Source organism: Hemicordylus capensis, chromosome 1 (assembly GCF_027244095.1).
Source record: "Hemicordylus capensis ecotype Gifberg chromosome 1, rHemCap1.1.pri, whole genome shotgun sequence".
NCBI classification, from domain to species: domain Eukaryota; kingdom Metazoa; phylum Chordata; class Lepidosauria; order Squamata; family Cordylidae; genus Hemicordylus; species Hemicordylus capensis.
The window spans coordinates 114,140,042-114,152,556 of record NC_069657.1 but is presented as its reverse complement, the minus strand read 5'-3'; the positions used below and the strand labels follow the sequence as shown (position 1 = coordinate 114,152,556).

General features: G+C 41.6%; 1 protein-coding gene across 16 annotated transcripts in view; it reads right to left on the bottom strand.

The window, feature by feature from the left end:
- The window catches only part of PPFIBP2 (PPFIA binding protein 2), a 168,552-nt gene that overhangs the window by 21,562 nt on the left and 134,475 nt on the right, over positions 1-12,515 (bottom strand). For 15 of the 16 annotated variants that reach the window (XR_008308610.1, XM_053256170.1, XM_053256141.1 and 12 more), the window contains 6 exons: positions 6,551-6,657; positions 6,397-6,461; positions 6,144-6,212; positions 4,940-5,000; positions 2,399-2,440; positions 357-510 (listed from right to left, as the gene is read on the bottom strand). Coding sequence is in view for 15 of the 16 variants with exons in the window: in XM_053256170.1 (XP_053112145.1) it covers positions 357-510; positions 2,399-2,440; positions 4,940-5,000; positions 6,144-6,212; positions 6,397-6,461; positions 6,551-6,657 (498 nt within the window). In the remaining variant the exon portion in view is untranslated. The remainder of the gene's footprint in view (positions 1-356; positions 511-2,398; positions 2,441-4,939; positions 5,001-6,143; positions 6,213-6,396; positions 6,462-6,550; positions 6,658-12,515) is intronic. The other variant, XM_053256150.1, reaches the window with a different exon arrangement.

Below are 12,515 nucleotides of genomic sequence, written 5' to 3'. Positions count from 1 at the left end.
TCTACTACGCATTACCCCTTGCTTCCTGCCACAACTCTCTTGAATGGTGGAATCCAGGCTGCCACACACCTTAATGCCAGCACACTGCTGCCTCAGACGCCTCCACTTCTGGTGTGCGTGAGCGTGTGTGCCAGGCAAAATGGTGTCACATGGTCCCCATGGAGCAGTGATACTTTATACACATGCAGAATAATCAACATGGCCTTATTGTGCCTTACTGTGAAGTACCAGTGGAACCCATACCATTGGTTGAAAAGCACTGGAATATGCTGCTAAGTAACAACAATCTAAGTTGTATGCCAAGCCAAGGCACTGTGTTTTTATTTGCACACCATTCTTATCCCTGAAATACATACTCAGGTTCTGCATGCTGTTGTCCTCACTGCCGTTCACACGACATGCGCTCGGGGAAGCAGGTGAATTGTATACCCCATTATCACCATTGTGTGCAGCTCGAAGCAGCTTCCCCGGTAAGGTTTGGTACTTGCTGCTTTTCATATGAGACTTATTCTGTTTTTTTTAAAAACAAACTCAGCATTATTTCTAAAGTACACCGCATTCATTTCAATCAGAATTAGCCAAAAGTCTGTTCTTATCTCAGAAGTGTTAAAAATGTGAATACAACATAGTAACTGCTGGAAGCACCAGGCTTTAGTGATATAGTCCCTAGTCTATGCATTAAGTTTCCCAAGGAAAGGTGCAACTTTACTCATCAGACTGCAGCTGTTGTGGTTGTTTAGGACAACCAAGCAGGGTGTGGCCTTGTTCAGCTAATCAAATTAGAGAATATATATTCAAGAGACGCAGCCATAGCAGCCCTGGTAGGGATCCAGATGAGACCATAGCATTTGGTGGGGGTGGGTGCTGATTTGGGGGGGGATCAGCCCTGCTGCCCCACCAAATGCTATGTTCTAATCTGGATCCCCACCAGGGCTGCTATGGCTGCATCTCTTGAACATATATTCTCTAATTTGATTTTATTCAATTTTCCAAAATTCATTCCTTCAGAAATTATTTGCCTCTAAAGGTGCCATTGTAGCAAATGGCATCTTCAGAGCGGGCAATTTTAGATAGAAATCAGCATAGGGTGAGAAGGAAGGGACAGCCCTCTTTCAATTTGCAGAAGTTCCCTCCCTGGCATCTCCAGGGAGCTTCTCCATCTCCAGGGAACTTCTCAATTTGCAGGAGTTCCCTCCCTGGCATCTCCAGGCTGAGAGAGATTCCTGCCTGCAGCCTTGGAGAAGCCGCTGCCAGTCTGTGTAGACAGTGCTGAGCGAGATGGAACAATGGTCTGACTCGGTATATGGCAGCTGCCTATGTTCCTATATATGCCATAGTCGCAGTACATACTGTCCCCCCGCCCCCATGCCTGTTATTTCTAAAAATAAACACCGGAGAGACTGCTCTGTGTTTAACTTATGATCTAGTTCAACTGCGGAGGGTTGAATCAAGTAAGATTTGGGGGCTGCAACATTCTGAATGAAAACCATGAGAGATGCTTGTCACATGTAACCCCCACCCCCCGACCACAAACAGCATACATCCCACAGGAACATAGGAAGCCACCTTATAACGAGTCAGACCATTGGTCTATCTATCTCAGCATTGTCTACACTGAATGGTAGCAGTTCTCCAAGGTCACAGGCAGGAATCTCTCCCAGCCCTACCTGGAGATGCCAGGGAGTGAACATGCAGCAGTGAGCAAGAATATCGATGCTCCTCAATAGAGCCACACCTCCCATTTTCTAAGGGGAAAATCTTACAGTGCTCAATGTAGTCACTCATTGAAATGCAAACCCAGACAGAGCCTGCTTAGCAAATTCATGTTCATGACCACAAGACCAGCTTTCCTTCCCCATCCCAGTCTGTACTGGATACTATACTCTCCATCCCAGTCTGTACTGGATGATAAGTACCTTTTTGAATTATGATGTTTATTCTTATTTATTTCCTCTAAGAATACCTATTATGTTTGGAATGATACACAGAGCTAGGCTCATGCTCGTTTGGGTCACCTAAAGTTGTTTGGTCCTTTGGGCCTTCCTCCAGTGCACCTGGCTCGTGTCCTTCTGAGGTAGGGTGTATGGGTGACCCATCGTCTTCTGGATAGACAATATGGCCTTTCTGTTAGTTCCAACTCATACTTAACTCTCAAGCACATTAACATGCCTTTATTCAGCTGTCCTCTCTTGCATTAATCTAGGAAGGCATTCTTTTAAGCCTATTACGGGAAATCTAGGACTGAGGTCTTAACTAGTTTGCCCAGCAAAGAAGTATATTAATAACCACAGAAAGACATTCAAGGGAAAAACAAATGGGGGGAAACAACAACACCACACACACAAAAAGAATGATTTCTAGTATGTACATGTTAAAATGAAGTTAACAGTTAATATACCTCTTGCTCTATATCACGTTCTACGGGTTTCCCATCTACATGCTATGCAGGAAGGATAATTTCAAAGTGCCAGGGAGAGAAAGTAACAAATGAAATGTTAGTTTAAACAAAATGGCATGTTTAGTCTGATAATGTTCTGTGAAGACAACAGGTTTATTTTCTCCTCAATATACAGAATCATGCTACACTGATATTAATGTATATCTTCCATCCCATACAGTTTAGAAATACAGGCTAAGTCCAGTTTGTGCCATGTTCAACATTATTTGTGCCAATGACCTCTACAGGCACTGTACTGGTTCCAAACAAGTGCCTTCCAATTCTGGACCATAAAGCAGTTGTTTAACCACTCACTACACCACCACCACACAGGAAGCAGCTGCACAACAGGGAGCTGTTAACATTTGCCAAGATCCATATGCTCAACACATGATGGTGGCAAAAGTATTCTATGCACACCAGGCTCACTAAACTGGATGCAATATCTATCTGGTGCATATACACAGAGAATACAATATGCATAGTTCTGTTGTGCTCAATCTCCACCCCCCTCAGCTGAATTTCAGGAGTAATGAGGTGGACTCAGCACCTAAATGGCATGTACATAATTGCCCAAAGGGCAGGGGTACTGCAATCTTGCTGCTCCACCACACGTTAAAAGTATACTCAGTTTTTCCAAGTCATTACACTCTACAAACCGAAGTTGTGAGAGGCAACATATCCATTGAAGTAAATCTATCTCAATAGATATTTGCAAATACACATCTACTGAAAATTTAGTAACTGAAGATTCAGTAGCTTCCCAGGTCTACAGAGAGAATCCATAGACGGTGGTTTTCAGACTTTCTACCTTCAAGGAACCCTTTCCACATGGACCTGTCTACAGAGGACCCTCCCCGTCCACCAAATGTTGTAGGGTGCACTGTCAGTTATGTGGAGAGCTTGGCTAGGCCTATTGGACATACAGGAATAGATAACACACCTAACACTTCTCTATGTTTGCCAGGAAAGACCAGTTACAGTGGGCACGTTTTCAGGGGATCACTGATCTTTTCATTGAAGAGCCTCCAAAAAGCTTCCAGAGGAGCTCCAGCTTGAAAACTACTGCTATAGAGTACTGACTGTGCTTCCTGTAAAAAGGGATGCATTCCAAAACAATGCTGATAAACACCTATGCATCATCAATTATGATCCAAGAGTGCCAAGGCTGTCATTAAGGCTAAGACAAAATGTATGTGAGCACTGTTGGAGATACAGCTTCTGATGGCGACTTAGCACCAGCAACCCTATTGACCACTAGGGGCACTAGTACGGGTAGAGATAGGGAGCAAAAGTACCCCCCACCCGACCCCGACTAAGCTTTCTCTACTCTACTTCCCCTTTGTTAGACTGATAGTCTCAAGTTTCATTCTCACCTGGAGCTTTCTCAGACTGCGGCTTTACCGCGACTTTACTTTGGGAGGGTGGGTGAGAATTCACATATCGGCAAGATTTACCCCAAAGTCCGTGTGATATTTCAGAGAACATTTCACACATGATTCAAGTTCTTCCCTCTGCATTGGAACCTAGCCCGATTTATGTCCAGGGTAAAAATTTCTCTTTTTGTGTACTGTATCTGTTATGCCCCGAACTCACAGTAAAGCCTTGTGGTAAAGCCTGCTGTCTGAAAAGCCTCCTTGAGAGAAAGACTTCCTTCTTCTCCCCCTCTTCCTGTACGTAGCTAGCATCAAGGCATGTAGGCCTTAAGCTATCTCCCTGTTGGATTTTCTAAATAAACTACTTTACGTAGAACTTTAACTCCATGTCTCCAGGTAATATTAATTAGCATTGCTCCCTTACCTGTGCACTTCCACTGCAGCTGGGGTAGATAAAGAAATCTCTCCTTCAAGCTCTCTAACAAGCAACACATTTTAGCTTCCATCCAAACCCCACCCATCCTTCAAATTCACATGCTCGACGCTTGGAAGATATTCACTTTCTTTGCTGAACAGGTCTTGGACACATACATTCAGCAATGCTTAGCTTGAAATTATTCTCAATGCTTGGCTCAAAGTACAAACTTTGCTGCTTTGATGTAACAAAACAACTTCCTTATCAAGTTATATACCTCATAAGAACAAACTGAATGTATGGGGAAAGGAGAAAATAAACCTTTCGATTCTGTAACTAGAGAAGTTAGTCCATTCATTAGCCATATATAGCACCACCACAAAATACATTGCAAGCATAAAATCAAAAGCTCATGGAAAACATGCTGGATGAACACTGGAAGAAGTTCTGTGGTGAACCACCTATCCTCTGAATAGTATTACTTTGATATATCACCTCCACAGTGAATTAATGTGTACAGTTTGCTAATAGCATAGACTCAAGTTCTGACTTATCTTAGACCTCTCAGTTTTTAGGCCTTGGATCTCAAACTATGGAAAAGAACAAACTCGAGAGTTGCTCAGCTGTATGACTGCATGATATGCGGGGTTTGTATAGACAGACACTCACAACACACATTTATTATGAAAAATCTAAGATGTTTGAGCCAACCTTTTCCAGGGATTCACTTTGCAAATCTTCTAGACTACTTGAAATTTTTTTCTGACACACCCTTCAAAGGATAAGGCAGCAATTAATATAGAATCAAACAAAACAACCCTTCAAAAAACACAAACAAACCACACTTAACAACATTCCACATACTTTATAGGATTTTTGAGGTACTAAATTATTTCAGAAATCTTTGCTCACTATCATAGAACCCACAGTCCTAAAACTTGATTTGTACTTGATGCAGGTCATGTGGGACACATGTTAAGCCCTTACATGTGTAAGCATTCCACGCACATCCTGTAATGTTTAAAGGCACTTGCTGTAGGTCTACTCATCTAGAGTATTAAGAGGCTGCATAGGTCCATTCATCTGTGGTATTAACATGCTGGTGATCAGTGGCCTGGGTGGGAGCACCACTGATATGCCAGCACTATACACCAATAAGAGCTTTTAAGTGTGACAGGGTGCATATGAAATGTTTACAAAGGTAAGGGGCCTGCACCATATATAAATCTGGCCTGAGAGGCAAAAGCATGGTGGTTCCCTATGCAATGGATCTTTTTCTTACCACCTCAAAGCATTAACAGTTCCCAAGACTTCAGCTATTTGTTTGCCAATGGCGGCTAAAATGCAATCTGTATAAGGCAAAACATCATAAGGGTATAAGGGTAGCTTTCTGTATAAGGGTAGCTTTCTCTCTCATAAACATGCCCTAGCATGGGTCACTGCCTGTCTGTCCTCTAAAGGCCGGGAGAACCAAAGAAAGCCTCAGAGGAAATCTTAAAAACTTGGCTGGTCCATGTGGGAGGAAGCAGTCCTTAAGCTATCAAGGTTGCAAACCATTTAGGGCTTTAAAGGTTAACATCAGCACTGTGAATCGAGTTTCAAAAGAGTCAGAGCCAACACAGCTGTTTAAAGAATGGAAAAATACAACTCATCCCTTGGTCCCAATTAGTAGTCTGGCTGCCATATTTTGTACTAACTGTAGTTTTCATGCTGTCTTCAATGGCAGCCCCACATATGACATATGCAGTAATCTGGCCAGAATGTTGCCACAGTATAGATAACTGAGGCCGTGGTATATATTTCCAAAAGAGGCTATTGCTGGTGTTCCAGCCTTAGCTTATTGGTTTAGCTTAGTTTATTGAAAATAATTGGGTAATTTGAAAGAAATTACCAATAAAGTTCACAGCATACTTACCTGTTTCGAAGTTCGAGGTTTCCCCCATTTGTAGACAATAGATTATTTGAAGGAATTGGAGAGCTTCCACTTTAATCATAATAGTCAGGAAACAAAAATATTGAAAGTCAGTCTTTCAATTGAGGTACAAATGAACACATCCCATATGTCTCATCCCATCTAAACATATACTGTTAGCACAAAAGTAATTTTTGCATACAACCGAAAAACAATATTTAGACCAATTGTGGTTTACAATTGTGGTTGTTCTTACCTGATTTCCAGTGCTTTTTGAGGTGGTGGAAGCAACATAGGTGGGGTCAATTCTCCTTGAGGTACCTGTGTAAAAGCATATGTGTGGGTTTACTTAACATGGAAAAATCCAGTCTCCACTAGAGATGAAGAAAAGGAACAATAAACCAACTAACCTCTGGTTTACATAGTTCTATTGGGAACTTATTCATGGGATTCCATTTTCTCAAAGTTGTCTCAAAATCATCTTCACTACTACCAGACAAAACTCTTTCTGAAGTACCTATAAGAATTGAAATTTAGAATTGTGTATGGTTAAAAAAAATGGGACTGTATAAACATATTTAGTCCCAATTCATACAGAAAACCAGCCATAATTGTGGCTCCTTGTAATATGGGAAAAGAGAGTAGTCAACACAACAAGGTGATTCCTGATACATTGCAGTGATCCTCACCAGCATAATTTGTCAAAACTCATTTTAAATTTTCATCTGTAAAGGCATAAACTGCATCTCCAAACATGACAGAAAAAAATGACATGTAGACTGAATGAATTACATAAGCATTTAAATTCAGGTTTATGGTTTTTAAATCAATCAATCAATCAATGTCAATCAATCACTGTTCCGTAAACACATTTAGGTCCAGTTCATACAACCACCCACCCATGTTCATGGTCTCTTGTGATACAACTACATGCACCATACAGTAAGCACGACAAGAAGGTTTAGAAAGCATCATAAGCTCTCCTTTTCCAGGGGCTTCACACAGCCTACAATGTGGAGCAACACACTGTAGCTAGTTGAAACCAGCCATGCATACAAGTAGCAAATCAGACCACAGTGAATTCCATTATAAGACTTGCATGCAGTGTGCTGATTACAAAACCAACTTTTGAAAGTCTCCTACTATTCCAAAAAGTAAATTTCAGATTTAAGATTATGGCTTTCATTTCACTAGAATGGAACTAATTACTGATAATGGTGCAGCTTCAAAATATGGCTTTGGTAACTTAAAGACAGGAAACAGCTTGTTGAACACATAAATGACTATGTTTTCCTCCCATGACCCTTAGGGATAATATTTAGAGTTGAAGAGCATACTCAGAAAATGGGGAAACCACAGGTCTCTGCCATCTGATGAAACCGTGCATGAACAACTCTTAATCACAGCAGAAAAATGAATAGGGCTATTTAGTTAGCCAATAACCTGTCTATTAATGCATTGAATTAAATGTGGATATTACAGGAAGATCAAGACAGGAAAATTTTTGAAGACACCTAAGGAACACAAATAAATAATCCAAAGATTTAACAATCAAGTAGTAAACACATTATCAGAAGGCATCATAGTAGTATTTACTCATTTTGGAAATCCAGAAGATGGTGTTTTCCATAGTATAGTAATATATGAGAACAAACATGGCTTTTAAATTGAAAAAAAAGAACAGACACCAGCAACAGTCACTGGAGGTACTGTGCTGGGGGTGGATAGAGCCAGTTACTTTCCCCCTGCTAAATAAAGAGAATCACTATGTTAAAAGGTGCCTCTTTGCCAAGTTAGCAGGGGTATATATAAATGGGGTGTATATAAATGGAATATATAGCAGGGGTATATATAAATGAACTAACTAACTATAAAATAAATAAAATCACACTGTAGAAGGGCTGGCTCTAGAATAAATTTTGCCCTTGCTAACGAGTATGTTCTCCCTCACACAATCAGTTTATCAGCGTATGATAAGACACAAATTCAGCTCTGCGCTGCCTTCAGGCAGGCACCCTGAATTACTGCCTGGATCTTCCATTCCCAAGGCCAGACTTAGGGATGTGGAAGATTGAGATTTAAAGAAAGAGATATACAATCATTTTTCAGCTGAGCACTGTCAGCTTAAGTGGTCTGTGTTCTTATTTCTAAAAAGAAACTCATAGATGTGTCTCACTGAAAGATTCCGTTTATCACTGAAGCACAAAATATCTGCAACAAATGTACAGTTGTCCCTCGCCAACTAGGAGGGTTCTATTCCTGGAAAATGTCACAGTTGGCGAGCCATTGAAATAAATGGCAAACGGGATATGGGGAATCATGGACACAAACAGACAAACTGCCCAAAATAGTTGTTTGCTAAACGTCTTCAGTGCTTTGATCAGATTCTCCAAGTTGGATATGTAGAGAAAGAGATCTGTAGTCAACTTATTTTGCATATTGTTCTATAAAAACATTTATGCACATTAGCCAAATGTTCTGTAGTTAATTATAGCAAACTGGGTCACTGTGGTATTCTATGGTAAATGTGGTCTTTTGAAGTAACATTGTGTCACTGGAAAATAGAACCGGGAGGAAAAATATATTGCCGAATGCCATCAATTTTACATGTTCTGCTTAGAGAAATGCAGGATAGGTTAAAAACAGGAAAATCACTTCCAGCTTTTCATTTGTATAGTCTGGAAAAGATCAGTGATTTAATATGGCCTTCACACTAGATTGTTATTTAAGAAGAGGTAACAAGGAGTTACAGTGTTGGCTTAATAGTTATGAAATGCAGGGGCGTAACTATAATAGGGCAAGGGGAGGCAGTTGTCTGGGGGCCCACTGCCTTTGCCCCCCCCCAAGGACAAGTCACATGACTGATTCCCCCAGCCGCGCACCCACCCGGGCTTCCTTCAGTTGTAATCATCCTCCAAAATTGATGTGAGTGTTAAGACCTGGAGCTACCAGAACAGCATGTCTTTCTCTAGTACCATTAAATGACTTGCATCGTCCACAATTTTAAAAACCTGTAAAAAAAATAAATTTAGGATGATGTTCTATTGTGGCACATAGGATATGGAGATGTATGTATGTATTTGTATGTGTGTGTGTGTGTGTGTGTGTGTGTGTGTGTGTGATTTTTACTTTAGTGAGGGGGGGCATTTTAAAATCTTGTCTCTGGGCCCACTCCAACCTTGCTACACCCCTGATGAAATGATCAGAAAATTGATTTAAAATTGCTTCTGGGGCTCCAATTAATTATCTTAGCAACACTCCATCTTTGGTAAAAACTGCAATGATAAATACTGAAATCTGTTTAGTAAGTTGAGGCTAATGAAAAAGATGCATAGCTGAAGGGATGGGAATTGGTTTCAGAGACAGATTCCACACCCCACCCGGGCAATCTTTTAAACTGCAAATGGGCAATCCCCCTCATTGTTTAAAGGATCCTTCTGGAAGAAGATGCAGGCATACTGTAATTAGCGGAAGCATGCCTAAGGACATGTATCCTTTGAATCCAACTGTCCACCTTTAGTCCCTCATGATGAACGATAACAACGTACATCGGTCAATTGCTCTTTGTCTACAATGTTTGGAAGCAGCACAAGTGCAGCAGGCATGTCCTGCCACTGGCTCTATCATTTGGGAAGGCGAGAAGAGGGTTTTGGTTCAACAAGTCCTGGTTTTCCTGCATAGCTAGGATCGCTCTCAATGTAGTAACCCACACCAGAACTGCCCTCAACCTTTTTTGAGTCCCTAGAGCATCTGCACATGGGATGCTAACTTTTACTAATACTGGGAGTGAGGGCTACAAGAATCAGAAATTGTTCTGTTGTTGTAACTGCTGCCCTTAACTGCTACACTAGTTGTTATTAACCAATAACTTTGGTATTAGTTTGTGTCTCATTTTTTATATTTCTTAAGTTACTTAAAAATTTAACTTCGTAAATTTTGTTAAGTAGGCAACCAACTGAGGTCTAAGCTGGCTTGGAAGCAATAATGGTTATTGGGGCACTTTTATATACTTAATGAGAAATTGACTAGGTCCACATAAAAGGTTCCACAGTGCTATTCCAATCTTCTGAGAAAGCCCTGCTCTGCCTTCCCACACTTCTAACCAGAGCACATGCTGTAATGGCATCCTTGCAACAACTTCTTCAAACCACTCTGCTGTAACATCAGTCTGCTTACCATGAGGATTGCCACCAACACATGGAGAGACTCCAAACATTGCCCCACATACCTAGCAGCTATGGATGGGGTTGTGGAGGTTCACAATATAATGGTGGCCATGTGTCGTATTCAACACACACATATATTATTCGGAGATTATGTTCAACACACATGCAAGAGTACACTCCTATCTGAACCCTGCATCTGAGGGGTCCTGTACTCAGATTCATGTTTAAAATGAATGTATGTACAGTCACTGACACAATGTCTATTCAGATACTGAGCCCTTTCTTATGATCCGTGAAAAGGGCTTGAAGGGGCAAAGGGAGGAAGCCTCGAAAAGCTCACCTCTCTCACAGACTATCCTCTCCTTATTGCTGAGTGGGCAGATCACCTGCCCAGACATCTGCTGGCTTCTGCCAGCAGCAGGTGAGTTTGGGGGCTGGGAGGCCCCCAGAACTCTCATAATGAATCACGCGAGTGAGCAGTGCATTATGGGGAGTTTGTCAACACAGGCCAGGAGGCTGCTGGTATGTGGGTGTTGCGCAGAGCCGTGTGGCACTGACAGACTATCAGTTAGCCTGGGCTAATGGCGCATTTCTGCCCTTAACCCTGGCTAACAGCTGGGGCTCCCTTGTGGGTTTGCCACTGTGAGTCATGCGACTCCCGGCGGTTCTCACACACAGGCAAAACTGGATTAGGCTCCCATAGCTTGGTTTTGCCTGCACATGCGGACCGTCTCACTGTGTTGTATGTGTATACAGGTAGCTATACACACATGCATGTTCTGTGTGAATGACTGTACGTGAGCTCATTTTTAAAGTGAATCTGGTAGAGGACCTCTCAAATGCAGTTAGGAAGTATACTACTGTGCATACACTGAACATAATTTGAGAGTGGAGGACCCAGTGGGCTATGGCCTGCCAGGCATGACTGCATCGATACGGTCAAGTGGGGGCATGGTAGGACTGGAGCTGGACAGATCAGCCCTTGAGGAGAAGAGGCGGAGGCCCTAAGACAAACCATTTTACTCTCGGTGAGTGCTCAGAGAGAGCCAGAGACAGGAACTACTACTATTACAAATATTTATATTCACTTTTCAACAAAAGTTTCCAAAGCAGCCCAAAGAGACAATGACTCTTGGTCATCTAACCTCCCCAGGTTAGGAATATCAACTTATCCATAAGTGAGGTAGAAAGAGGGGCTAGAGACCATGAAGAGAGGGCAGGGATCAGGGAACGCTAGTGTAACACATCTCTCTCTGTGTGTACACTGTACACAGAGTGTACGTATGTTGAAAATGGATGTGTTTGTAGGACTACAAAAACCAAGTACATGTTTTTAATAGGACTACAAAAACAAGTACATGTATGTGCAGACTCCTGTACGTGTAAACCCTCCCGCCTTTAATGGCTGAACAGGGCTTGTGAAAAACCAATACATTACAGTGCAGAGTTGGAGAACTTGCCACAGGGATGCTGTTGTCAGTGGCATTTCCTACATAGTACATTGTGAGCTCTGGCTCTTAGGATAGGGTCATCTGCAGGGGTTCAGAACAGGGTCTTTTCTGCAGTGGCTCCAGTTTTACAGAACCCCTGCCCTGTTTGTCACATATTCAGGAAGCATGTGAAGACTTTTTTTTTTAGTTAGTTCCTCTGCTTTGCATCAGTTTTACTGATGCTGTTCATGTCAAATTGTTTTCATGCTTCTGAACTATTCTGAATGCCTGTAAAGAGAAGCAGAATACAGTACAAATTAACAAGTAGAACCCTCCCCTCCCTTTTAAATTGCTTTGGTTTGTGTAATGTTCACTTAGCTTCCTGGCTGAGTTATTCTAAATACAGACAGGAAATATAAGATTTCATATGATCATCTAGTCAGGCACACAAAGATGCCTCAGTAGACAAAATTTATGGAAAAAATACTCATAACGGACACATTTATTATTCCCTCTTTAACATGATAGAAAGTTATATGGCCAAATAAGGAGAAATAGCCTCTGATATGGATTTGGCTTAGTGGGACATTATCTACTTTGCTGAATACTATGGAGAGTTGCAGTATTACCAGCTTAGAAAAATCAAGATGGACATGCCTTGCTATGCATTTTCCAGAGAGAAACCTGATCCACCTAGGAATGCCTCATGGAAAACTACTGACCCATAGGATTGTTTTGAAAAGAGGTGTACATTGTGCTACAAGTGCTGGCAAAGCTTG